The 25,753-nt window shown below is 41.8% G+C and overlaps 1 protein-coding gene across 1 annotated transcript in view; it reads right to left on the minus strand.

Moving 5' to 3' along the window:
* The window catches only part of insrb (insulin receptor b), a 101,873-nt gene that overhangs the window by 31,598 nt on the left and 44,522 nt on the right, over positions 1-25,753 (minus strand). Inside the window, 1 exon segment of the mRNA XM_063892310.1 lies at positions 500-708. Coding sequence (XP_063748380.1) covers positions 500-708 — 209 coding nt within the window.

The following is a 25,753-nucleotide window of genomic DNA, read 5'->3' on the forward strand; positions in this document are numbered from 1 at the left end:
TCCCACCCTTTTTTTGGTCAATTAAAAACATGAAATCTATTTCAAATGTATTGAAGACGAATGTAAGCACTTTAAGTCCCTAAAACCAACATGTCTGTTTTAGTTTAATTAATGTAATGATTTCTGAGAACTCTTCAGTCACTTTCTTTGTATCTTTCAAATATGTTTTTATACTTATATTAACAAATAATACTACATTTTCTGAGTCAACTGTCCAATTATTCCATAAATGAACCCCTGAATGGACACCTGTTGTCCCTTAAAGCAACAGTCAAATACAAGTGTTACAGTTTTATTTTGAGTAAAGATTATTATAGCAAGTTTTCTGATAAATAAACAGGAGGTTAGCCGAATTTAATGTGTAATTAACGCTGTTTCCTTGTGATAAAGGTTGTTTTATGGCTCATTTTTTGCTCTGTAAAGCGTCTGTAAGCACCTGATAAGTGCTTGATAAATAAAATGTATTATTATTTATATTATTATTGTTATTCTGACCCACCTGGCAGAAGGAGAAGCTGATGCAGCGCCAGCCCCTGAACATGTAGAACCCGGCGGGACATTTGTCCACGCAGGTGTTGCCGTGCTGCAGGTTCCTGCAGGACACGCAGCTGCTGGAGTTCCCCGGCTCGGAGCAGCCGCCCAGGCACTGGTCGTGGCAGCACTGACCCTGCAGGCTGCACGCGCTGTGCTTACAGTTGTCCAGGCACACTGAGGAGGAAGAGGAGGAAGAAGAGGTTATTATCAGGGCTTTGGATAAAAACCACTGCGATTTAGATTTTTACATCTGTGATTGTGAGAGTTTGTCCACTGATTTGAAGTCAAAACTGCTCCAATAAATCAAAATATGCTCAAAGAAGAAGGTCCTCTTTGAGCATATCAACAAAATACGAACATTGTTTATTTAAAAAAACAGGAACAGGACGACCACTGATAAAAAGTCTTATTGTACGATCGCGTTAATAGAGGGAAATCATCTTGGAAACACAACTTTTTTTCGGGTAAATATAGTGCCTTAAGTGGCAGTTTTGAAAGGGGGAGACAGAGGGGAGGACACGCGGGAAATGGTCCTAAATCTGATTTGACCCACCAGTACATGCAGCGCCAGCTCTACCAACGGATCTATGAGGCAGCCCTGGGATCTGAACATCTCCAGCCATTACTTGCATGCTAACTTGCACGGAGGAACCTCTGACCCAAGTTTTTCATAAACACAACTACACTGCAACTACTCTCTGAAACCTCAGATCGAAAAACATTTATCAAGACACCCAGCGTCCACGAGGAACCGAATGTCCACCCTCTACGCCTAATATCTACCAGCGGCACCTTAATTGCTACTTGGCTGAACATTACATGTCATTGGCTCATGTCAGGTTTCGTTTGACCGATTGGGAAACAGCATTTGGTGAAAGAGCGTCAGTGTCAATTGTGATTGGATTAGCAGACCTGTCCCCTCGGTAATGATCTAATAAACTCTCAGTTATTGCCCCGGCTGAGGGCCAGGGGAGACACGTTGCACCCAGCTGATTCCACATTGACCTTTTTACCAACCGCACACGCTCACTGGAGGGAGAGAGGATAAGAAATCAACACAAGCAGGGTCTAAAATAAGCCTTTTTCTGTAAGAGTTCACTAAATATTTCTACGGGACCCTCGTTTGGTTTGTTGGTTAAGGGTCAGAAATACCAGACTACTTTTAGGGATTGCTTTTAAAAATAAGTGACTTTTTACAAACATTATTTCCGTGTTTCTTTGACAGATGCTCATTTATTTCCCCCCAAAAAATGATGGGTTAATAAAAGTTTACTGAGGATTTTAATTGAGGGTGAAATCCACTCTTTCAGATGTGTAGGTTATATTTATTGCACACATGCTCAGTTTGTGAATAACTGAATGACCCGAACAGGTGAAAAGATCAGCCAGATGTTCAAAATCAACCACTGACATTCATCGAACACACCGTAAGTTCTTATATCGGCAATAAATACTTAAAACATGACAAAAAAATGAAGAAAATCAAGAGTTTCAATCTTTTCATTTTCTTTGGATCCACAGGAAACATCAGTCAAATATCTGGGACACACCTGACCTCCGACTGGGCTTCCTGTGCGTTTCTCTCTGAGCTAACAGATCTAGGTCAAAAAACAACATTACTTTTCACCACTTTAAGTCCCTTACAGGTGAGAAGTTGAGTCTCATTAAGTCCAGGAAGATTCTGAGTTAAAGACACCAAACTCTGTACACTTTTTAAAGTAGTAAGTGTTGTTAGAGCAGAAGAGAAGTGAGATTCAAGACTAATTAATGAGTCAAATTTTATACCAATGTTTTCATTTGCTTGATATTAAGACATAACTACACAGATCTTTGATGCAGTTGTATGTTTTTATACTAATTAAGTGCTTTATTTTTACTTGAATGTATTCAATCTCTTATAAGATGTTAACTCAAGTCGCAGTTGGTAAAAAAAATAAGAAATAGATAGATTTTTTAAACACAAAGTCACTAAAAAAAAGCACAATTCCCACTCCCCAAGTCTTGACATTGTAAGTTATTATTTAGTGTAATGATTTCTAGCCTTTTAGGGCTTTTTCAGGACCCTGTCTGACCTTTGACCTCTAATGCTAACCCAATGTTAGCTCCAAAGTGCACTGGGGGCACAGGATGCAACCTTTATGAGGACATCACATGAGCTCTCAGTGCCAAGGATACAGCGAGGACCCCCCTCTTTAAGAGAGGGCTGCCTACGCTGCTGCCTGAGTAGAAGCAGAGAGGACAGCCGGGGTTGAGGGGGGGGGGGGTAATGAGGTTAAAGAAAAGAACAATGACTGGGGTAAAAACCTCAGAGAGGGGAATGACTGATGCAGAAAAAAAAAACCTAATCTCCGACCTTCTGGGGTAGTTCACCCAGGGGTCGCAGTGCTGCATTTTTTATTTACGAGTGAAGTGCACACTCTGAGCCACAGGGAGAAAAATGCACAGCCCTCCCCCTCCTCGTCCGTCTGCATACATGCTGTGAGCTCGGCATCATATAGCAGAGAGGGGAGGGCTCGGGAGGATCCAGATCCAGAGCAGGATCCATGCCGGAGTGCCGCTGCAGCCCCAGATCCACCCTCAGCTTCAGCCAATGTGTTTGCTGACTGGGGGAGGCAGCCATTCAATGGCCTCTTCCATGTCGGGGAAGAGAGACGCCCAGGGTTAACCCTGGCCTCGCTGGGGCAGACAGGGGGCAGACGCAGCCGAGCAGGGAGGAAACGCTGCTGCTGCTGATCAGGGATTCAGAGCAGTTTGACACTAGAGCCACAATACAGATACATCCATCCAACTCAGGGTCCTGGAGACTGTTGTTTACATCCCACTGCTGTATTCATAGAAGGGTCAATGCACTAGATCAGTATTGTGTTGATTGCTTTATAAAAGGGAAGTATTTTTAGCCTTTTCCTTTCCCGTTTCTATCTGATGCCAGCATATAAATCCAGTAGTTTACATCCTACCGCTGGTGTTGAATGAATCAATATGCTACCTTGATTTCTATCTTTATTTTATTCACATCTCAGATACATTTATATATTATAGCACACTTTTCCTCTGCTCCTTTTCTCTGAATTCAATCATTACCCTACCTTGGCTTTTTATCTTTATTTTCTTTTATTAATACAACAAATATTTAGCCTTTTCCTCTCCTCTTTTCCCAGCTGTTTACATCCCGGGCTAACGTGCAACAAATCAATGCACTACCTCTGCTTTTTGTTCAATAATCCACAGTGTAGTATTTAGCCTCTCCTCTCCTGTTCCTATCTGATCCCAGCACAGCAGGGGGGGGCAGTAGTAGCCTTACAGCATCACTGCAGCAGCATTACTCCCCATTCTGCTCACAAGAGCACGATGCTACACGACCTAGCTGCTATGCCAAACATGCTCCAGTCAGCTCACTCATTCATTCATCCCCTCCTCCTCTTCCTCCCTCTCTCCTCACCCTGCACCACTATCTCTCTCTCTATCTGCTTGCCTGCCTGCCTTTCTAGGCCACTCCACCCCTCCCACTTTCATTCATACAACGCCTTGTTTTGTTTTCATGCTGGCTGTGTTGGGGGGGGGAAGAAGGAGGCACGGATGGAGGGCTGATTCCACTCGTGCTTCGACAACAAGAGGAGAAGAAGGAGGTGGAAACATCCTGGAGAGTTTATCTCTCATTAAGCTAAACACACACACACACACAAAACCTCACTGTGTCATTCAATAATTTGCTTCCTTACACACACACACACACACACACACACACACACACACACACACACACACACACACACACACACACACACACACACACACACACACACACACACACACACACACACACACACACACACACACACACACACACACAGGGTTTGAAATGCAGAGCCGCCTGATCAAAGGTGTGCTGTGTTTACCTTTCATTTGGCTGTGGCAGTAAAGGCTGCTCGGTCCCCCGGGGGGGGGGGGGGGGGAAGCCGGGCAGCCAATAGCGTGCAGCCACACACGGCAACACTTCCTGCTCTTAACACATAAAAACCTCCCCTTTAATTGGCAGTGTTGTCTACAAGGCGAAGAGATGGGAACAATAACAAACACGTTTTTACCCCAGAGCCATTTACTCAGGAGAGCTCACACACACACACACACACATACACTGGATTCACGTTTACTATATTTGGCCACGGTGGGAGTCCTAAGCTTCAAAAGCGTTGCTATAAATGCTTCGAGTGATCTGATGTAAGACATTTGCCCTGAGAGAGTCGAGGAGGGAAGGAGGGAGGGAGGGAGTGTAAACAAAAACACACTGATTGCTGGCATGTAGAGCGATACTGTCATGAGAAGCATCAACATACGCAGGCTAGTGAGCCCATACACACACACAAAAACAAACACGCTAAGGCAAAGGTCTGTTCAGTGTTGTGAAAAGGTGAGGAACAGAGGAGGGGGGAGAAAGGGAGGAAGATAGGAGGAAACCATACAGAGCTAAGGGGATGAAGAACGGGGAAAGGAAATGTATATGTTTGTATAAGTAATGAGTGAAGTGAGGGTAACATAATAGGGCTTGGATGCATCTTCAGTTCAAAATGACCCTTTATTTACCCTTTTTGTAGCTCAGTGGCCAAAGTCAGAACTGCATGTTATTTAATTTATGGAGTCAGGCCCAGAATGAATTACAAAAAAAGGTCATCATGCAAACTCTAAAGAGGACCAGGAGAAACATGCAGCTATTTTAAATTCACCATAAGTCAAATGAAACTAGAGAACAGAGGTTTAAAGAGTTGGTGGGATTGCCTGCAGCTGAGAGGCAGAATTGCTGAATTGCTGAGTTAGCGGTGAAGAAGCTAAACTGCATTTCTTTAGAAACACGTGAGTATCGCCTTGTAAAGAGCCAAGAGCCGTACAGCATTGAAAGGTAAATGTCTGGGCGCTAAACAGCGAGCCTGGCTTGTGTTAGAGTAAGAGTTGGAATAAAGGGAAAGTGCTAAGGAGGCTAAATATAGCTTAAGCAAGGAAAGGTGTTGAAACGAGAGATAAAGGACTTATATGAGCTTTAGTGTACCGGGAAGGAGTTGAGGTGTCGAAGAAGTGTCTTAGTTAGAATAATAGTTAACCATGAGCTGAGTGAACCCTGATGGCTATGAACTATAGAAAGGGTTGGAAGAAAATGTTGTATTCAGTGTAATGACGCTTGTTCGCTTTTAAGGGCTTTTATTTTGAAAATCCAGCTTTTAAAAAATCTTGGAAAGGGTAAATATTTTTTTAAAGTAAAAAAGATATACGTTTCTATGTTAAATGACTTAAGATGGTATGTGCTATAAATAAATAATGTACAATAATAGAAGAATGTGGATAGGATGCTGTTGCTAGGCAGACATATTGAGATCTTCACAATGTTCGGGTTTTTTGCTGTGAAAATAAAAATGTTTATGGCCTTTTAAAAATCTAATGCAAGTACACAACTCAACAATATATACACTATAAGCCTAGTCTTTTTCAAATGAAGAATAACACAGGCACACCCTCACTACAGATTTCCCATGTTTCAAAGTATCTATGACTGTGTGTCCTATTGGCTGAATGACCCAGACTAAATTGGGTTACTGCTGGTTGGAATTGGCTAAAAGAGAACAGGGCTTGTCTCTCACTCACTCACACTCACACACACACACACACACACACACACACACACACACACACACACACACACACACACACACACACACACACACACACACACACACACACACACACACACAGTTCAAACAGCGGTCTCTTTTTAGTGGCTGGCTCCGAGCTAGCAAACCTCCCTCATCCACAAACTCCATGACCCTTCCTTTTTTTATAAGCACCAATAACTATTTTTCATTGTCGGAGAATTGATTCATCTTACGCTATGATTTACCCAGATTTCTCCCAGAGAAAAAAAGAGTTGTTTCTCTCTCGTTTCTTGCACACACCCCTTCCACATTTCTGCCCTCGTGTCTCGACATGTCGTCTGCTCACTTACATAAACAGCAGCCTTCTGTCAATCGCATTTATGAAGGACCGGAGCCTCGGTCATGTTAGTGACACGGCTCTTAAATGTACAGGAAAAGTCTGAACACATTTTACTGCTGCTATCAGTCGTTAATATGACCAGACTTCAACAGTAGCCGAGGGAGAAGATTAAAGAACTGACATGACAGTCAATTATTTTATCCTTTTATTATATTATATATTTATTTTGCATTTATCTGAGTAGTAAAATGTTGGATTATTTGTTGGATTTATTCAGAATTTCAAATTTTAAACGGTTTCACTCCAACTGGTACAGCTTTATAATTCATTTTATTCCATTTCTTTATCATTTTTATAAGATCTACACCTGTTTTGTCCTACTTTGACACCCTAAAAAGCACTCTGAACTACATTTACCTGTATGAAATGTGTTACGAAATCACATTTTTAATAATGGATTACATTTTGCACGGTCTAAATGAGCAATGATTAGATTACAAGACATATTTCAGACACAACTGCTAATTAAAGTGCTTCACATAAGCATAAACACACACAAATTCAACTAAGACAATTCACAAAAGAGAATGAGTGTCAGCCTCTATATGTAGAGTGTCTTAGAGTACCTTAAAATGCGCTCTATAATAACAAGTTATCATTATAGGAAGTAAAAGAGGCGCACAAGTATAATATAATATCTTGACTCCAGCAATAGGTAAACAGAAGCGTTATTAGCCTAAAAAATGTAGCATTCAATGAAATATTTCCAAACAAGAGCAGAAAACACACCCTTTTCATGTAAATGTGTGTTTTGTGGGGTCAATAGTGCAGCATAAACACACACACACACACACACACACACACACACACACACACACACACACACACACACACACACACACACACACACACACACACACACACACACAGTGAAAGGGTGAATGTGGATTAACGAGCGTGCTTTCCCCTGCTTTGTCTGTCTGCTCATTGATTTCCTCGTCTTCCTGTTTGCCGGCCATCGCCGCGTGCGTGCGTGCCCGTGTTGTTACCATGGCGACAGGTCCAGACATAGACTGTCTGCAGTAATTAGCTGCACGCTCCCAACAGGCGTCTCCTTAAATTCTCCCTCCTGTTATCATTTGTGTGTTTTCACCGCAAACTCAGAACACTCTCTGCCCATCTTTCTCTCCTTTTGACCCTTCTCATCCCCCTTCTCTCTCTCTCCCCCCTCCAGGTGACAAATCTGCTCCCCCAGAGAGCCACAGCCACTCGATCTCATTACAGACGCTGGGGATGAAGCTACGATCAATACGTCCTCGCCGCCACTCCCTTATTCTACCCTCCTGCAACAGATCTAACTCCACTCTGCTCCCCCCCGCCCCCAAACCCCCATGCCACATCTTTAATTTTGTCACACTGCCACCAGCCGCAGTATTTGCTGCTGGCTGCACTTTTTCTGACATACAGACGAAACATGAAATACACACGCACAAACAAAGACAAGATGGGACCACACACACACACACACACACACACACACACACACACACACACACACACACACACACACACACACACACACACACACACACACACACACACACACACACACAGCTGCAGTCCACACAAATGCTCTTTAACACACACACACACACACACACACACACACACACACACACACACACACACACAGAGGTCCGGCAGGTCTTGCTGACGGGGCAGCTTGGTGACAGTGGGAAGTTGATGGAGAGAGTCGGCACATGCACATCCATCCAGAGAGGAGACACCTGCATCACAGGCCCCATGATTTCCCTTCACATCACCGAGAATCACACACACACACACACACACACACACACACACACACACACACACACACACACACACACACACACACACACACACACACACACACACACACACACACACACTGGTCACTTCCTTTGGTGTTCTCTAAAGACTGTGAACATGTAGCCTGAGATTTATTGTAGATCCTGTGCAGGTCTTAAGAGACACATGCATCAAACAATGAGGACTAGATTGGGAGACAGTCAGTGTCAAATATTTCAGAAGGACTCCAGGAGGACACAGGTGGTGTTTGATGGGTAATAGACCCGCCGCTGAGCCCCACCCCTCAAATGGAAACTGTTGCTCGGAGTGCAAACGTTGCTAGCATCAGCTCCCAAGGTTTTGACACATAGGATATTTTTAATTCACTGTGACAAACATTTAAAATCATAAGCAGTGTGAGCACACATCCAGTATACTTCAAATAGCTGGTGTAGCATAGACGAGCTAACGTTCTCTGCTAATGTTAACTCATCAGGCTTCTACATGGCTTTTTATTAGCTGCTTAGCGTAGGAGCTAACGTTGGCTAATGTGACAACTTACTCTACTACCTTCTAAGCTTCAACACGTAGAAACGTAATGTCTTAATCACTGTTAGAACTGTACAAGTTTACATCCAGCATACTTTAAGTACTGGTGTAGCATAGAAGAGCTAGCGTTCTATGCTAATGTTAACTCGTCAGGCTTTTACATGGCTTTTTATTAGCTGCTTAGCATGGGAGCTAACGTTAGCTAATGTGACAATTTACTATAGGCCTACTACCTTGTAAGCTTCAAATCGTAGAAACGTAATGTTTAACTCACTGTTACAGCCGTACAAGTTTACATCCAGTATACTTACTGAAACAAGGGGAAAGTTTTTACATAGAAACGTAACATTTAGTTACTGTTAAAACCATTAAAAAGCAAGAGTAAATCTAGTTTACTTTCAGTAGCATTGGTAGCATAAAGTGCTAACAGATCCTGCTACTGGTTTCTGCTTACAAATATAACATTTTAGAAACGTATATCGCCTTCCAGCCTCTCCATGTAGCAGTCACTTAATTTACTGTGTCACTGTTAAAACATGAGGACCAACAAATCCTGAAAATGAAGGTAATCCTAAATCATTGCACGTCTATGGTGATGAGGCTGGCCGATGTGGCTGCTTAAAGCTATCCCACATTTTAAATATTTACAATTTCACAGAGGAAATTAAAGCCTTAATGAATATATTCAATAACTTAAACAACACTAGATACGTTCTCATAACTCACACAGCCACAAAGAGCTGCAGACAGTGATTTGACATCCTTAACTGGCCACTCCAAAGTGCAGTTTTATGGATTGTAGTTCGGATAAATACCCCTTCATGTGGGTAATTTAATCAGTGGTGCTGAGTGGCAGCCCAGTCATGACTAAGGTGTTTTTAAGCCTTTCCTTTTCTGCCTCAATGGCCTTCTCCTCATATGAGCCGCAGAAAGAGAGAAGCAGAGAAAGAAAAAGGGAGATCTCAAATTGTCTCTCTTTCTGTCTTCGGTTCTCACAGAGAAAATGTTATCAAAGGTCTGATTGTCAGCTTCCTTTCTCCTCTCCTCTTTCCTTACGCTATCTCTCCTCCCCTCCTACCTCCACCTCTCCTCTCTCTTCTTGTGTTTCAGGGGCTTTGAGTTCAGCTCGCCCCTATGACCGGGACAAGAACTTGGCGTTGGATGCTGACACGCATTTCTTTTAAAGCCATAGTGATGCTAACGTTTGTTGTATCTTGGACTAATGTGTGAAAAGACCAGGGCTTACTTGAGCTGTAAATTAGTCAATAAGTCCACAATTTATCATGAAAAACATAATAAAAAATGCCTGTCTGTAGTTTTTAAATGTGAACCATGCTGCTTTTCTTTGTTTTATATCATGTTTAACTGATATATCTGCCAACTGAGCCTTTAAAGTGACCGATTTATAGACAAAAAATTAACAATTAACTGAATATAATCAACGGATTATGTAATATGAAACTAATACAATTGCAGCTCTTCTTATAAAAACCATTGCTTAGAGATTAAAATGAGAAGTAGGTAGTATTTGGGATGTTTCACTAGGTTGCACTTTTGTTTAAACAAAACAATCACATAGAAAAAAGAGAGGCAAACAATCTGTATGTGCAGGAAACGATCAAAAACATGCGTGCACAGATAGAAGAAAATCATATTGCACAGGTAAACACACACTCTCTTAGAAACCAAAAGCAGTAGAGACAAGGAGATGAACCCAAGCAAACAAAGACAAAGTAAACTACACTGTCTTGAACACACACACACACACTGCCTGCTCCAGTGTGTGTTTGCAGGCTGGCCAGCTGCACCGAGCATTAGGCACAGTGTGGGGGATAGGGCGGGATGGCTGCAGTGCAGATGCTAGCTGCCCTATTTCATATTCACAGCGTAGCACTAAGCAGAGCTGCAGAACACACACAAACACACACACACACACATACAGTACGTTCATGCACACAGAGAGGAGCAACTGAGGAGACGAGGGAATAACTCTTCTACACATTTAAGGTTTCAGAACAGAGGGATAACTCTTGGAAAATTGTGAGGACGGCACTAATGAAAAAACACCAACAGGTGCCAAAACAATGCATTCAGATTAAATCATTACTTTTGTTCGGAGTCACTGAGTTAAGAAGACAAGGCTTTTTTTTCTTCTTCTAAAATATGTCCAGATGTCATTTTAAGTGCCCTCGCTGGTCTATGAGCACCCCCACCCCGCCCGTCTCCTCCCTCCATTCATATCCCACAAGGCCTCAGGAAGGCTATTTATTTCCAAGGAGGAAAAGGAGGAGAGCTCTTCATCATTAGGAGGAACCTGCTTGTCACAGGGGTCTAACACACACACACACACACACACACACACACACACACACACACACACACACACACACACACACACACACACACACACACACACACACACACACACACACACACACACACACACACACACACACACACACACAAACACACACACACACACACACACACACACACACACACACACACACACACACACACGTCCAGAACACACCAGAAATACAGTACAGAGCTCAGAGGTTACAGGCGCATGACGTTCTAGTATCATTCTTTTGTTCTGAGACCAGCGTCCCGCCCTTCCTGCACCATGACCCCTGACCCCAAAACTCTACTATAACATACAGTTGCCAGCCCTGAGTCAAAACTGCACTTATAGATTTATTACATACCCTTAAATAACCCAGACTTTTATTTCCTTTAATCACTGAACTCAACCAGCCTTTGTATTCTTCTGCACAACACTTCTGCTCAGAAAAGATGGGAAATATAATCAATTGTTTATTTAAACTACCATGATTATTACTTTTTGTATTACCATGCCGGTAAATCTGATTAAATTATAATTTGGGCTCATATTTCCCTAAAAATGTACTTAAAGGGGCCCTACAAGACTCTTTGGGTTGGGTGTTATATGGGTTTGAGTGCAGGTAAATGGTTTGCAAAGGCTAAAATCCCTGTGAGTTTCTCTCCTACACAGAAAAAGGCTCCTAATTCATTTATACTGAAAAATGCATCTAATAACCAGGTTTTATTTGCTGTAATCAACCAGCATCTACAATTAAATTGTCTATTTAAACTATTATGATTATTTCTTGTTTGTTTCCTTCTCGTTTCTCTTATTTAACATGCCGGTAGATCTCAGGTGTGCTTTAAAATGTACTTAAGGGGTAGCTTACCAATGTAATGGCGTGAAGCATGTACGTTTTAAATAAAGTTGAGACGAATTGGGCCTGTGGTCATCAAACGTACTTAGGTTATAAAAATCTTAAAACGTGGTGATCATAATAACCACGTGAGTTATAGATCTGTGGTTATCGGTTCACAGTCATCCCTCACAACCTCCTAAAAGTATCTGAAGCCTCAGTTTGACCTCAGTGAGACTCATCTTTCCATCAGCGGGGTGAGCGCCGGCCAAAGAAAACCCCAGGAGCAGGGGTCTCCCGGGCCGTGTGCAGGGACTGATTATGGAGAGTGTTAGTCATACGCAGAACTGTGTAAAGTCAGAATCAGGGCCACAATGCGTCAAAGGGGGAAAATGGGAGATCTCGATGCTTCTGTTTACTCTGCTCCATCTGTCTGATCACATCCACTGCTCCCTTTGTCCAGACTGGGAATGATGTGTGGGAAAAAACAAGGACTGGAACATATAATGGGTTCTACTGCTTTAGAGGAGAACAGGTTTCCAGCTGGATGGATCAAAGAGCATCTGCACAATTTGGAAATATAACCTATTGAGATTATTTTGACTGTGATATTACACTGAATCTGATTATCCAACATGTCAATAATCAATGGGATGTAATGCAGTTATAATATAGTATTATTAAAAAGAATACTCATCAAAGATGTCGTCCTGAAATAGCTATTGAGGCTTCACAGCAACAACAATATGTATGAGTGTAGCTCAGGAGCTGCAGACGGACACGGACGTTTCCAGGTTGATTCCATTTTAGATCAAATCCAAAACCATTCGACAGGCGCTGACACGATTCAATCCATCATCCCGACACCTCGCAACCTCAACAGGAAGCTTTTCTGGCAGTGTGTGTGTGTGATTGGGTACTCACAAAGAAGTGGTCCTAGTATGTTTTACTACAACAGAAAGGGGGATGAGGCTTCCTCCAAAACATTAAAACGAAAGCTCAAACGTGCAGAAATAGCATGCATAACCATCCAGTTTTCTCTAACTGTCCTCCTTTTTATTTGACAGGAGTGATATGTCTGCTGGTGAGGATGATGGCACGCTGTCTTCCTGCCACTCCATCACACGCGCCCCTGTTGTAATGCTAATGCAGCGCGCGCCGCTCTAAAACCTCCCCTAATTAAAATCTTAGTTCCAATAACTGCCAGACTAAAGAGATTTTCCGTAAGCACACACATTATTAACTGGTGAGGCTGAGAATGAAGGGAGATAGTGTGTGTGTGTGTGTGTGTGTGTGTGTGTGTGTGTGTGTGTGTGTGTGTCTGTGTGTGCCAATGACAAGCGTTATATATGGGCTGCCTGGACTCAGACCGTCACAACAAACAACAGCAATCTAGCAAATTTACGCCTCCGTGCAGCAGGGTCTACCGTGAGCCGGACATAAACAGATGCTTCCTCCCCCCCCGACCCACCGCCCCCTCCCCCGTTAAACTCGCTGCGCCCTGACATGCCTGCAGTGAAGATGGGAGGGAGCAGTGGACCCTATACGGCCAATGCAGCATGGTAAATGATGCATATCTGTACACAAGATACCTCTCTTCACGATCAGAATCAGAACTATTACTTTATTTAATCTACAGTGAAGAAAAGCACACATTAGTAGTACAAAATAAACAAATAAGTACACAACCATGTCAAATAGCAGCAATTAAGTCAAATTAATATATATATAGCATTTTCAAGTATTGCGACCTTAAAATATAACTTTTGGGACATTTATATAATGTATTCTTCACATAGAAGTGAATACAGCGGCGTAAAATAGCACATTCTATATTGCACAACTATTCATTTATGCAAAGCCTTCCACTTTTCATAACAGGACTGCAGATATTTCCTGTATTTTTCATCGCATACTGTACGTAGGTTTTTGGTATATCTATAATCCATGTAAATATTTCTCTATATTTTAATGTTATAATAGTTTTTGCGTATTTGTACACAAGCTACCGCTCTTAGCATCTGCACAGCTCTCCATGTTCCATAACAATTCTGCACACATTTGATATTTTATTTGAGTATTTTGTGATAGTTTGATTTAATATGCCATTCCTTGCACACTTACTGTGAATAATATCCTGCTTTTACATTTTCTCAGCTGTAATTTGACCCTTCATAGTGTTTATTTGTCAGTCTGCAGATTTGAATCTTTTACTGTCAACTTGTTTATATTTAATGTTTGAGTTCTGCTTTATTTTCTATTTTGAGATGTTTATATTTTAAGTTTGACTCTTTATTTCTCAAACTATGTGCAACTAGGCAAAAAATGTCCAAATTAGGGAACAATAAAGTATATCTTACCTTAGTTTTTATATCTATCTTTAGTTATAATAGTTTTTGTAATAATACTTTGTATTTTTGGTTGTTTTTCTTACAGTTTTTCTTCTTTAACTCTGTTTATTTATACACCAAGGCGCATTCCTCGCATGTGTGACCTACCCGGCAATAAACCTGTTTCTGTTTCTGATTCTGATGCTGAAACAGAGCAGGAAACACAACTGAAAGCATACAGATACAGAAGTGGATGGAAGAAGGGGGCCAGGAAGAAGCGAGGGGACAGAAAGGACGCAGGAACAGCCACGTGGCCCCTAATTATCGGCAATGTTACACAACCCAACAGTCCAGGGTGAAAGAGCTCCTCCTATCCCTCACTCAGTCTGATCAGTCGGCTTTGACACACACCCCTCCCCCCCAGAGGCTTGTTTTTCTCTCCTGGTCCAGGAATTCACGGGGCGTCTCCTCAAAAACAAGATTAAACCGCGGACACGTCGGATACCTCGGGAGCCGCTCAGTTCATATTTCTAATAACCTCACATCACAGGGATAATATGACTGAGCGGTGGATCTGTTTTACTTCACACCTAGTGGGTTTATTAATCATGATCTTCATTTGTATTTTGAGAAGAATGTAGTAAAGATAATAATCTCATGTCTTCCAAGTTTGATTTTCTCATTAACGCCTGCATGTCCACATGAGCACATTTCCTTCATTTGCAACCAAAACCATAAAGCTTTGCCCCAAAAAACAACCAGATATGGTCATGCTTTTATATATCTGTAGATTGAATATTATGGCAGTAAACAAATTGCCAATCAATGCCAGTCTCAGTTCCTCACTTTCACTGCTTGTTTCTGCAAAGTGTGAGACTGTGAGTAATAAAGAGGAGAAGCTCATGTACTGCAAGGACCCAGAGAAGAAAGGAAAGAGCACTTTTGCACATGCATAACATTTCATATCATGTAGGATTTCACTTAAGAAGCAAAAAGCATCTAAGGCTGTACTAAACACCAAGAAACAGGTGCATTTTAGTCGACAACAATGGAGGAAAATGAGTTATAAAAGCAGAAGTTAACCTTAAATGCACTGATCATTAATAACTAGTGATAGAAGGAGACTTAAAGGACACAGTGGGTCTATTGTTTGGTCCTTTACTTGTTTACAGATGTAAAAAACAGCCTTAAAAAACAAACCGTAGACCGTCAATTCTTCAGCTCCGCTCAAAACGGCACATGTAGTACTTGAGCTTCTAAGAACTCAGATGTATCTGATACCGTGAAATCTGTTGCTTTGAGACCTAGTAACACGGCGCTGCATGCTTTACTGAACAGCGACGAAAAGAAAGAGCCGTGTGCTCAAGGCCTCCGGAGCCTTTGGGAGGGTATGATTGGCTTGATCCTCTTTTCTGATGTGTACGACTGAAACACGGAGACTCAGAAAACCGCCTCTCATACCGCCTGTGCTGCAGCACCTCTTTTCACCCTCTGTCTGAAACCAGAGCCCAGTCTGCTCTGATTGGTTAGCTGGCCGGCTCTGTTGGGATTGGTCAACCGCTTAGAGATGTCCCGCCCCCTTAGCCTATCACGTACAATGTGTCGGAGCGCTAGCCAATAGTGACGTTACTATGTTCTGGAAGTAAACGAAGGGGTCCAATAAGGGCGTTTGCAGACCATTTACATGCAGTAAAACCTAGATAACACACTACAGGAAAGGGAAAACCCCAAAAAGCAGAATACGGCCGCTTTAAAGCACTTTAAATAACTTTGTTAACTGGCCTTGCTTTGCCGTAGTTTGCTTAGAAATTCTAAAGCAAATATAAAACCATTCGAGTTTGGAAGGGCCCGTCCATTCGATACCCATTTACACCCATTAACCTTTGAAAGCGCGTACTATAGACGTTGTTTTACCCTGAAAACATTAACAAGCGTATATGGTTGCAGCTGGAGCTTAATTTGGACATTCGAGACAAAATTGAAAGAGCAGCTAAGTCCTCATCCAACCCAGAGTCAGGCACATGGCGTCCCTTCAGGGGCCCGACTTAAAAAACCAGTTGAGGGATTTAGACTGCGGGAGGAAAACCACAAAGCAGAACCCGTTGGTGTCGTGTGGCCATATGTGTGTGTACGCACATACATAATACATGTTCACTGGGGTATAGGACAAAGAGTAAGGAGAACAACACATGCATTAGTCAGGGGAATGAAGAGGCCCCCGCTTATCCTTGGGGGCGCAGGTGTTGCCACCAGAGGCCCCCTGTAAGCATCAGCCTGGTGAGTGGGTGGCACACAAAGAGAAGAGGCTTTCACTGAAACCCGGCAGAGGTAAACAGAAAGAGACGGACACTACCTGAAGAGAGGGCTTTGTGGCTGCTAACACAAACCGGATAAAGAACAAAAACAGATTTCATTTGATCTTGAATTCACTCTCTATCTGGATTTCAGGGAGCAAACAAAACCTGATCCGTCTCTCAAATTTGTGTCAACCACAGACCTTATTTCAAGGTATTCTCCAAAATCCTGCGAAGAGATCCCACTGACTCTGAGACGACGGAACCGGAAGAGGTAACATGCTAACTCACTTCCGGGTTTGAGGACTCCTTCCTGCACCGCTCTAAAGGACCAACACGCTCCTTTTTTCACATGCTTATGTACCGCAAGGCCACCAACGCCAATGAAAACCCTATCTGTTCGGCCTGGTCTGAGGAGAGAGCACACACACACACACACATACACACACACACACACACACATCACATAAATGCATAACAGTTTTTGATGCGGGTCAGGCGAACACACAGATGATTCTCTCACACACACACACACACACACACACACACACACACACACACACACAAAAACAACAAACAAATAAAAGACAGAGCAAGAATTTGATCCGTGCACGCTGCCAAGCAAACATAATGTAAGCAGCTCAGAACGACGGATGTTATTCTAAGAAACGCTGCTGCTGTGCAGATCTGACTGTGTGTGTGTGTGTGTGTGTGTGTGTGTGTGTGTGTGTGTGTGTGTGTGTGTGTGTGTGTGTGTGTGTGTATGTGTGTGTGAGGGAAAGGAGCAGTTTGTGGACGTTAGCATGTAACAGCTGGGCTCCTTCATATGTCTGTCACATGTTTAGTGAGGATGTGACTTTCATTTTTGTTTTGTGTTTTACGTCGTCGCTTGACACACTAACTAACAAACTGCTCCGTGAGTTTTCAGAGAGCAGCTCAACCCGACTTTCTGCGGCCAGCGTCTAAATATGATCCTTGCCTTGACACCACAACACCACGGTGCAACAGATGTGACACTCTGCCGCAGAACACTGGAGGTAAACAGCTTTGTGTGTGTGTGTGTGTGTGTGTGTGTGTGTGTAATAAGATTTTAAACGGCAGAATGGGGGCTAAATGAATCAGTGGGTCAGGGGCAGAGCGGTTAGCAGCAGACGGTAAACAGGTATCGGTGATTGATGCTATCAGCAGCCAGCTAAGTGTTCACTGGAGGACCTGTTGACAGTGGTGTGTGTGTGTGTGTGTGTGTGTGTGTGTGTGTGTGTGTGTGTGTGTGTGTGTGTGTGTGTGTGTGTGTGTGTATGTGTGTGTGTGGCACAAACTATGATTCACAAAAGGGGGAAATCAAACTACTTCTTGTTTTAATTCTGGGTTGCACCATATTTTTTTTATCAGCTGATAACAGAGCATCGATACTCACCTGCTTCTCATGAGAAACAGATAAAATAATCAAGAATTTTACATTTTTAAAGTTCATACCCTGTAGTCTATGCACACTGAGATGTAAAAGGTTAAGTTGTAGTCAGCAAAGACCTTACTGACATTCATATCTAGCCAGGGAAATCAAAGACCAGCTTTCCGTCTTTATTGTTTTCTAATAAAGTACATACAAATCTTGCTAAAAATAGAAATTACGTGAGTTTTTGCCACTGAAAAATGTGTATTCTAGCAACTTTATGTCCCTATTGTTGGTCATTTTCTCTATTTTTATTTGCAATTAAACTTTAAAAGCATGCCATCTGCATCGTACTGTATTGGAGTGGTAATTTAGCTTCTTAATATCAGCCAAAAATGTAGATTATGTGCAATAATTTACATTTCCCATCATCCGTAGCTCATTTTGTGGCACTGCTTTATACCGTATATCATGCATTCCTATTGTACTAACATCCTTTGTAGATATTATCAGTTATTTTCATTATATTTGGTTTCACACATGAATATAACAGCGGTGTTGCCTTTAGCTGAGTCTCCTTAAATGCCATTAATCAGCAATACCCCATCTAGGGATGCAAATGTAATACCGATTGGTTGTCACATTAATAATCAGCACGACCCTTTAAGTAATTAACAAAACTGGTGACCTTGAGACGCATAAATAATGCAGCATTATTACTAATATATTCTGTATTGATTGAAGTCTTTACAGCGATTAATTCATTATGGATTCATTCATCCCGACCTGATGAGGGTTGGTTTATGAGGTCTTGCACACATAAATCGAGACATAAGAGAAGATCAAAATGTACGATTTGAACAAATACTGAGCGTTAATTAATACAAACACAGCTTTAATTGAACCAATGAAACAAAACGTCGGATAAACTTCACCAATAAGCTTCTTGGGGGGAGGGGCATCACCAACGTTATTTTTCTGCAGTCTAGAAGAACACTATTTATCTCTGTCATCGGCTCACATGAGACCAAGAGACTGGAGCATCTGTGTCAATCCACACACACACACACACACACACACACACACACACACACACACGATGGTCTGCAGTCGTGAGCGCCAGACATCCCTCCTACAGACATACGTCGCCTCACACAGGAGCGGCAGCACACACACACACACACACGATGGTCTGCAGTCCTGAGCGCCAGACATCCCTCCTACAGACATACGTCGCCTCACACAGGAGCGGCAGCCCAGTTTATCATCCAAGCTGTTCTCTGCATCCATCCCTCCATCACACACACGTGCACACACACACACACACACACACACACACACACACACACACACACACACTTACAGGTTGAGATGTTTAGAAATGCACTGCAGCACGATTCAAACGTCCATTGATCCATTCAGATTAATATTCCACTCAATGATCGTTAACTGAATGAAGGAGAAAACCTTTCATAGCAACAGCTTCTGAAGTCAACAATAATTTGATATCAAGAAGTAACATCCGTTGAGCCTCACAAACGTTTGATTTACTGGATTTATTTGCTCATTTGTGCTGAGTATTTGACTAATTGGTTAATTGATTTGCCAGCTTTTGGGGGAAATCCATCATCATTTGAGGATCTTTCATGTAAAAAATGACAGAAAAAGTAGATTTTTAAGCCTCAAATATAAAGATGTCCTCAAATTCTCTGTTTCAAATCATAATAAGGTGAATTTCTTTAGGTTTTCACTGACAAAACAACCTTTCTAGACCACGATGGACATTTTCCAGCATTTTCCCCCAATTTATACCAAACAAAAACATCAGAACATCATAAATCCAGAATATTTTCTACAGATTCATCGATAAACTGTTCCCACTGCGGCTCCTCTCGGCTCCACTAACAGGAGCCTCGCCCAGTTCCTCCCTTAGTGTTTCTCCCTCCTGTTCAGGGAGGCACTGAGGGATAAACACACTCTCAACACACACACATACACACACACACACACACACACACACACACACACACACACACACACACACACACACACACACACACACACACACACACACACACACACACACACACACACACACACACACACACACATTCACCTCTGACTACCCACAAGCCCTTGCAACCAATTAGTCGGGTGGAATCGGCCAGAGGGGCGCCCCCTGTTTCTGGATTGGTCCGGGCAGGCGGCAGGAAGAGAGATGGTGGGAGATAAGGGGGACAAACGGCAGCTTCGCTCCTGGGGGGGGGGCGTACTTTTTTATATCGTGGACAAGCGAGGCCATTTGCTATCAGAGGCGTCAGAAATCTTGAAATTCCACTCGTATATATAGGATACTACCATACTTGATTCCTTGCACCAAAGCAGATCAATTTGAAATATTAACCAGGAATAATATTTAAGAGAAGAGGCAGATATTTAACTTCACATTTCAATCCTTAAACATAACCTTTTAAAGACTTTTATGCACATTTCCTTTGGGATTATACTTTGTTTTATGTTAATACTTTAGAGCCTTTGGTACGGTCCTGATCACAATGAGCCAGGTTATGATAATGGTTTAAATCACATTCTAAAGCCTATATATTCTCTTCATCTCAATTCCTAATAATATTGATAAGATATATTATTATTTAACATAAATAGGATGTCATTTAGGTAAAGGGTTAGGGATAGACTAAGGGGCGGGACATCTCTAAACCGTTGACCAATCACAACAGAGCTAACCAATCAGAGCAGACAGGGCTCTGGTTTCAGATGAAAATGGACCTGAAAATTAGCCTAATAGGGCCCCTTTACAGTGATTTCTCATGTAAAAATGGAAAGAAATGCAGTGTTTTTACCCCTTTTGAACCTGGAAAAGACATATTCAATGTGGTATTTTCAGGATGGATACAATCTATCATTTAATTTAGTCATTTAAAGTCCCTCAGGGTTTTCTCCTCAGTTTCTGCTTTGTGAAGCATTGAGAAGAACAAGATTTGTGTGTCGGTTTATCTGCAGACCTGCGTTCGTACCGGTGTTGTTGTCGTGTGTGTGCTCGCCCCTGCCGCTCCTCCCTCGTGATTGATATGAATTACAGCGGGTCACATGCCTGCCAGCCTGCCTGCCGTCCACACACACCACAAATACTGCGGATCCTGTGGATGTCATTAACCTGAATTGTGCGTAGAGCGGGTCAGACGCTGGTACAGTACGGGAGCTCAAAGAGGAGAGCGGGCGGGGTGGGGGGGCACATGACAGCAACATTCCTCAGTAGAAACACTCCACTCCATCTCTGTCCGGATACCAGCCGCACACAGGATATTCAGGTGATATATGGGGATACACACCAACACACACACAGCAGAGAGAGCCTGTACTTAAGTAAAAGTACTTATACAACAGTGTAGAAATACTCTGTTAAAACTAAAAGTCTGGCCTTCAAAACATTACAAAAGCATCCAAAACTAAAAGTATACATGACACCCAATGGCCATTTTTATAACATATAAAAAGTATATCAATAATAAACATTATTTTCTGAATCATTGATTTCTTTTGGCTCCTGAAAATTGTGGGAAAAATCTTCATATCTTTTTCGGTAAAAAGCCAAATCTGTAAAGTCATTAGAACTGTCAAAAGTAAATATATTATAGAGTTTAAAAAGTACAATGTTTCCTTGTGAACTGTAGTGAGCTACAAGTATGAAGCAGCATGAAAACAAATGACTCAATAAGTACCTCAAAGTTGTGCAGTACTTGGGGTAATCTACTGAGTTGTTTTGTACCTCTGGATAAACCTTCAATATTCCTGGCAGCTTGTTAGTGGTTCAAACGCAGCACTGTATTAGTGATTGCAGAGAAAAGCTGCAGAAAGCATGTTGGTTTTTACGTGAGAAAACACAACTCCTTTAAAGTTGATATTATTAAGTTCTTCAATTCTTCTTTGTGCAAAAATCTTTCACTTTGGTCAACAAACAAAAGCTGTCAAATCAATAAATAGTGCTGTGAAGAGCACAACGTTTTCTGCACTGTATCGAGTAGATTACTTAGTTACATTCCAGCTCTGTGTGCATGTGTGTGTGTGTGTGTGTGTGTGTGTGTGTGTGTGTGTGTGTGTGTATAGCAGAGTGTATGTGTGTGTCCGGCTCCGAAGCAGAACCTTATTTAGCTGCAACAATGCATCACAGCAGAGGAGGCATGCTAAATATTATCCCGGTCGGACGTCACTCTGCCTGGTGACACACACACACACACACACACACACACACACACACACACACACACACACACACACACACACACACACACACACACACACACACACACACACACACACACACACACACACACACACACACACACACACACACACACACACACACACACGAGAGAGTAAGAGACTCTCTCAGTAGCTCATAGGCTAAATATAGGAGCAGCTACTCAGTGTCATCTTCAATTTTAGGAAGGGAAATAATACAAGAGGATGTTTGTATTTGAGAGCTCGATACGGCGCACAGAAACATTATTTTATTTTAAAAATGTGTTTTATTTGTTTAACGTGTGGTTGCCTCTCTATTTAATATGCACTGTCCCTTCGTCTCTCTTCTCCAGAGTTAAGTCCAGAAGTCAAAATGTATTAAAGTAATCAAAGAAATGCAATCACTTCCCTCTTTAAGCATTCAAAAATAGCACTTTCACTGCAAAGTTTGCTCTAACTTTGACTCATTCAATCATAGTTTAGTCGATAGTGCTCATTTTCAGGTTCATATTTGTATGTTGTGTCTCGACTGTGACATGTTTCCCTGCTTTAATGTTCAAAAAGCTCTTTATTCTTCCCATCCTAAAAGGGTTGAGGGTATGAGAATTGTTCAGCTTCTCAAGTCTATAATTTGAGTTCTTTTGAAAGTAATCCACAGATTAATCAATTTGAAAAACATTAGCCGCACACCGAGTTTGATCCACTGTCTTCAGCTCGACACACACACACACACACACACACACACACACACACACACACACACACACACTGAGGAAGAGTTATAGTCACAGATTACACACAAACACTGCGCCTTACACAAACAAAAAACAGACATTCACACTTTTGCCAAAAAAACACAAGAGATGAGAGAGGACAAACACGTGCCGGCCAAACGCACAGCGGGAAACTCGGGCCGCGCACCAATCAGAGGCGCGCGCACTGCCGCGGCGGCCATCTTTAGTAACAGGAGCCAGGGCTGACAAGTTTGGTCTATCATTTTGAGGCCCAGAAATTCCTGCATGTCTGCATACCACAGAGCAAAGGGAAGGAAGAGAGGGGGGAGCACAAAGGGAAGGAGCAGAGGGACAGAAAGGGAGAAAGGGAGAAGGGAGGGAGGATCACTCACAAAAGGTGGAGCGACAGGGAAGAGGAACGGAGAGAGGGAGAGGGAAAGAGAGAGAGAGAGGGAGGGAAAGCAATGTCTTTTCTCATCACACTGTGTTAGCGCCGGCTGATGCTTTCTGCAGGCCCTCCACACAGGACCAGACGTCTAGACATCCCCACCGTGGAGGTAAAAGAATTAACTGCATCCATTCCTCCGGAGGGCAGCGGGCCATCAGGAGGAGGAGGAGGAGGAGGAAGAGGAGGTGGAGGGATAGAGAGATGGATATTTATTCATCCCAAGTTGTGGAAATTGTTTTGTTGCAGCAGCATTTTGACAGTCAGTGTAGTTAAGTCGATATGAAGTACTCAGGTCTTGTACTTGAGTAAAAGTAGAAGTACTCTGATCTTGTACTTGAGTAAAAGTAGAAGTACTCTGATCTTGTACTTGAGTAAAGTAGAAGTACTCTGATCTTGTTATTGATTAAAAGTAGAAGTACTCAGGTCTTGTACTTGAGTAAAAGTAGAAGTACTCTGATCTTGTACTTGAGTAAAAGTAGAAGTACTCTGATCTTGTACTTGAGTAAAGTAGAAGTACTCTGATCTTGTTATTGATTAAAAGTAGAAGTACTCAGATCTTGTACTTGAGTAAAGTAGAAGTACTCAGATCTTGTACTTGAGTAAAGTAGAAGTACTCAGGTCTTGTACTTGAGTAAAGTAGAAGTACTCAGGTCTTGTACTTGAGTAAAAGTAGAAGTACTCAGATCCTGTACTTGAGTAAAGTAGAAGTACTCAGGTCTTGTACTTGAGTAAAAGTAGAAGTACTCAGATCCTGTACTTGAGTAAAAGTAGAAGTACTCAGATCTTGTACTTGAGTAAAAGTAGATGTACTCAGATCTTGTACTTGAGTAAAGTAGAAGTACTCAGATCTTGTACTTGAGTAAAGTAGAAGTACTCAGATCTTGTACTTGAGTAAAGTAGAAGTACTCAGGTCTTGTACTTGAGTAAAAGTAGAAGTACTCAGATCTTGTACTTGAGTAAAAGTAGAAGTACTCAGATCTTGTACTTGAGTAAAAGTAGAAGTACTCAGATCTTGTACTTGAGTAAAAGTAGAAGTACTCAGATCTTGTACTTGAGTAAAGTAGAAGTACTCAGATCTTGTACTTGAGTAGAGTAGAAGTACTCAGATCTTGTACTTGAGTAAAAGTAGAAGTACTCAGGTCTTGTACTTGAGTAAAGTAGAAGTACCAGAGTGTAGGAATACTCTGTCACAGTAAAAGTATTCTAAATGTTCCTCCAGTGAAAGTAGAAAGTACTCTCCTCTAAATGTACTTAAAGTAGCGACAGTAAAAGTAGTCATTGTCTGATTGGTCCATTTCAGAATAATATCTCTGATATGTTTTATAATGATTGATCATTAAAGTGTTCTCAGAGCTGGTAAAGGTGCAGCTAGTTTGAATGGCTTTGTATACTGCAGGGTAGCTGCTGGATTTACTGCAGGTGAACTAAAGTCTGATTTAAGGGAGATTATATTTACCATCATTCATCCTAATCTGCCTAGCAACTAAATACATGTAGTGGAGTAAAAGTACACCATTTACCTCTGAATTGTAGTGGTGTAGAAGAAGCCATTTTTACTGCAGTCTTATAACTCTGTCTCCACTGCGGGACACATTTGGGAGAGAGATGACAATGCTTTTTTTATACTGCTTGCAAATATATATTGCCACTCAGGCCATCAGGGGGAAAGTGGAGGGACTTTATAGGCTTTAATGTTTATAATGCTTTGCTTTTTTACTACAGGAGAGGTAGGATAAAACCAAACCACTCCACAGAGGTTCAAGTGAAGCAGAAAAAGAGACATGATGAGATGCACATAAAGCACAGGAGCTCCGTGATCTACGCACGTCGTCACAGCCTCCACTTCAAAATAATATTCACTATTTATTTTACTAAGGTTTTTATTTTTTAGGTTTTCTCCTTTTTTTAAAATATATTTTCTTTTTATAATCGTTATATTTTGTACTTCTCTTGCAACTTCTTTCCTTATGTGGTGTTTAAGTTTGCACCATCAAACACCACAGCAACGTACCGGGCATAACCTATATTCTGATTGTATGTACGATTATACTGAATAGTTCGAAGCTTCATTCATAAAATCTTGATTGAATTTAAAAACAGTAACATTTTGGGACTTTTTTGTAGTTTAAAACATGTCATTTTCCAAATAAGTCTCATTTTTTTGGGTCTTAATTGGGATGAATTGACGAATAGTAGTTCAGTAGCCAGCACAGTTAATAA

The sequence above is a fragment of the Eleginops maclovinus genome, chromosome 9 (assembly GCF_036324505.1).
Source record: "Eleginops maclovinus isolate JMC-PN-2008 ecotype Puerto Natales chromosome 9, JC_Emac_rtc_rv5, whole genome shotgun sequence".
Classification (NCBI taxonomy): domain Eukaryota; kingdom Metazoa; phylum Chordata; class Actinopteri; order Perciformes; family Eleginopidae; genus Eleginops; species Eleginops maclovinus.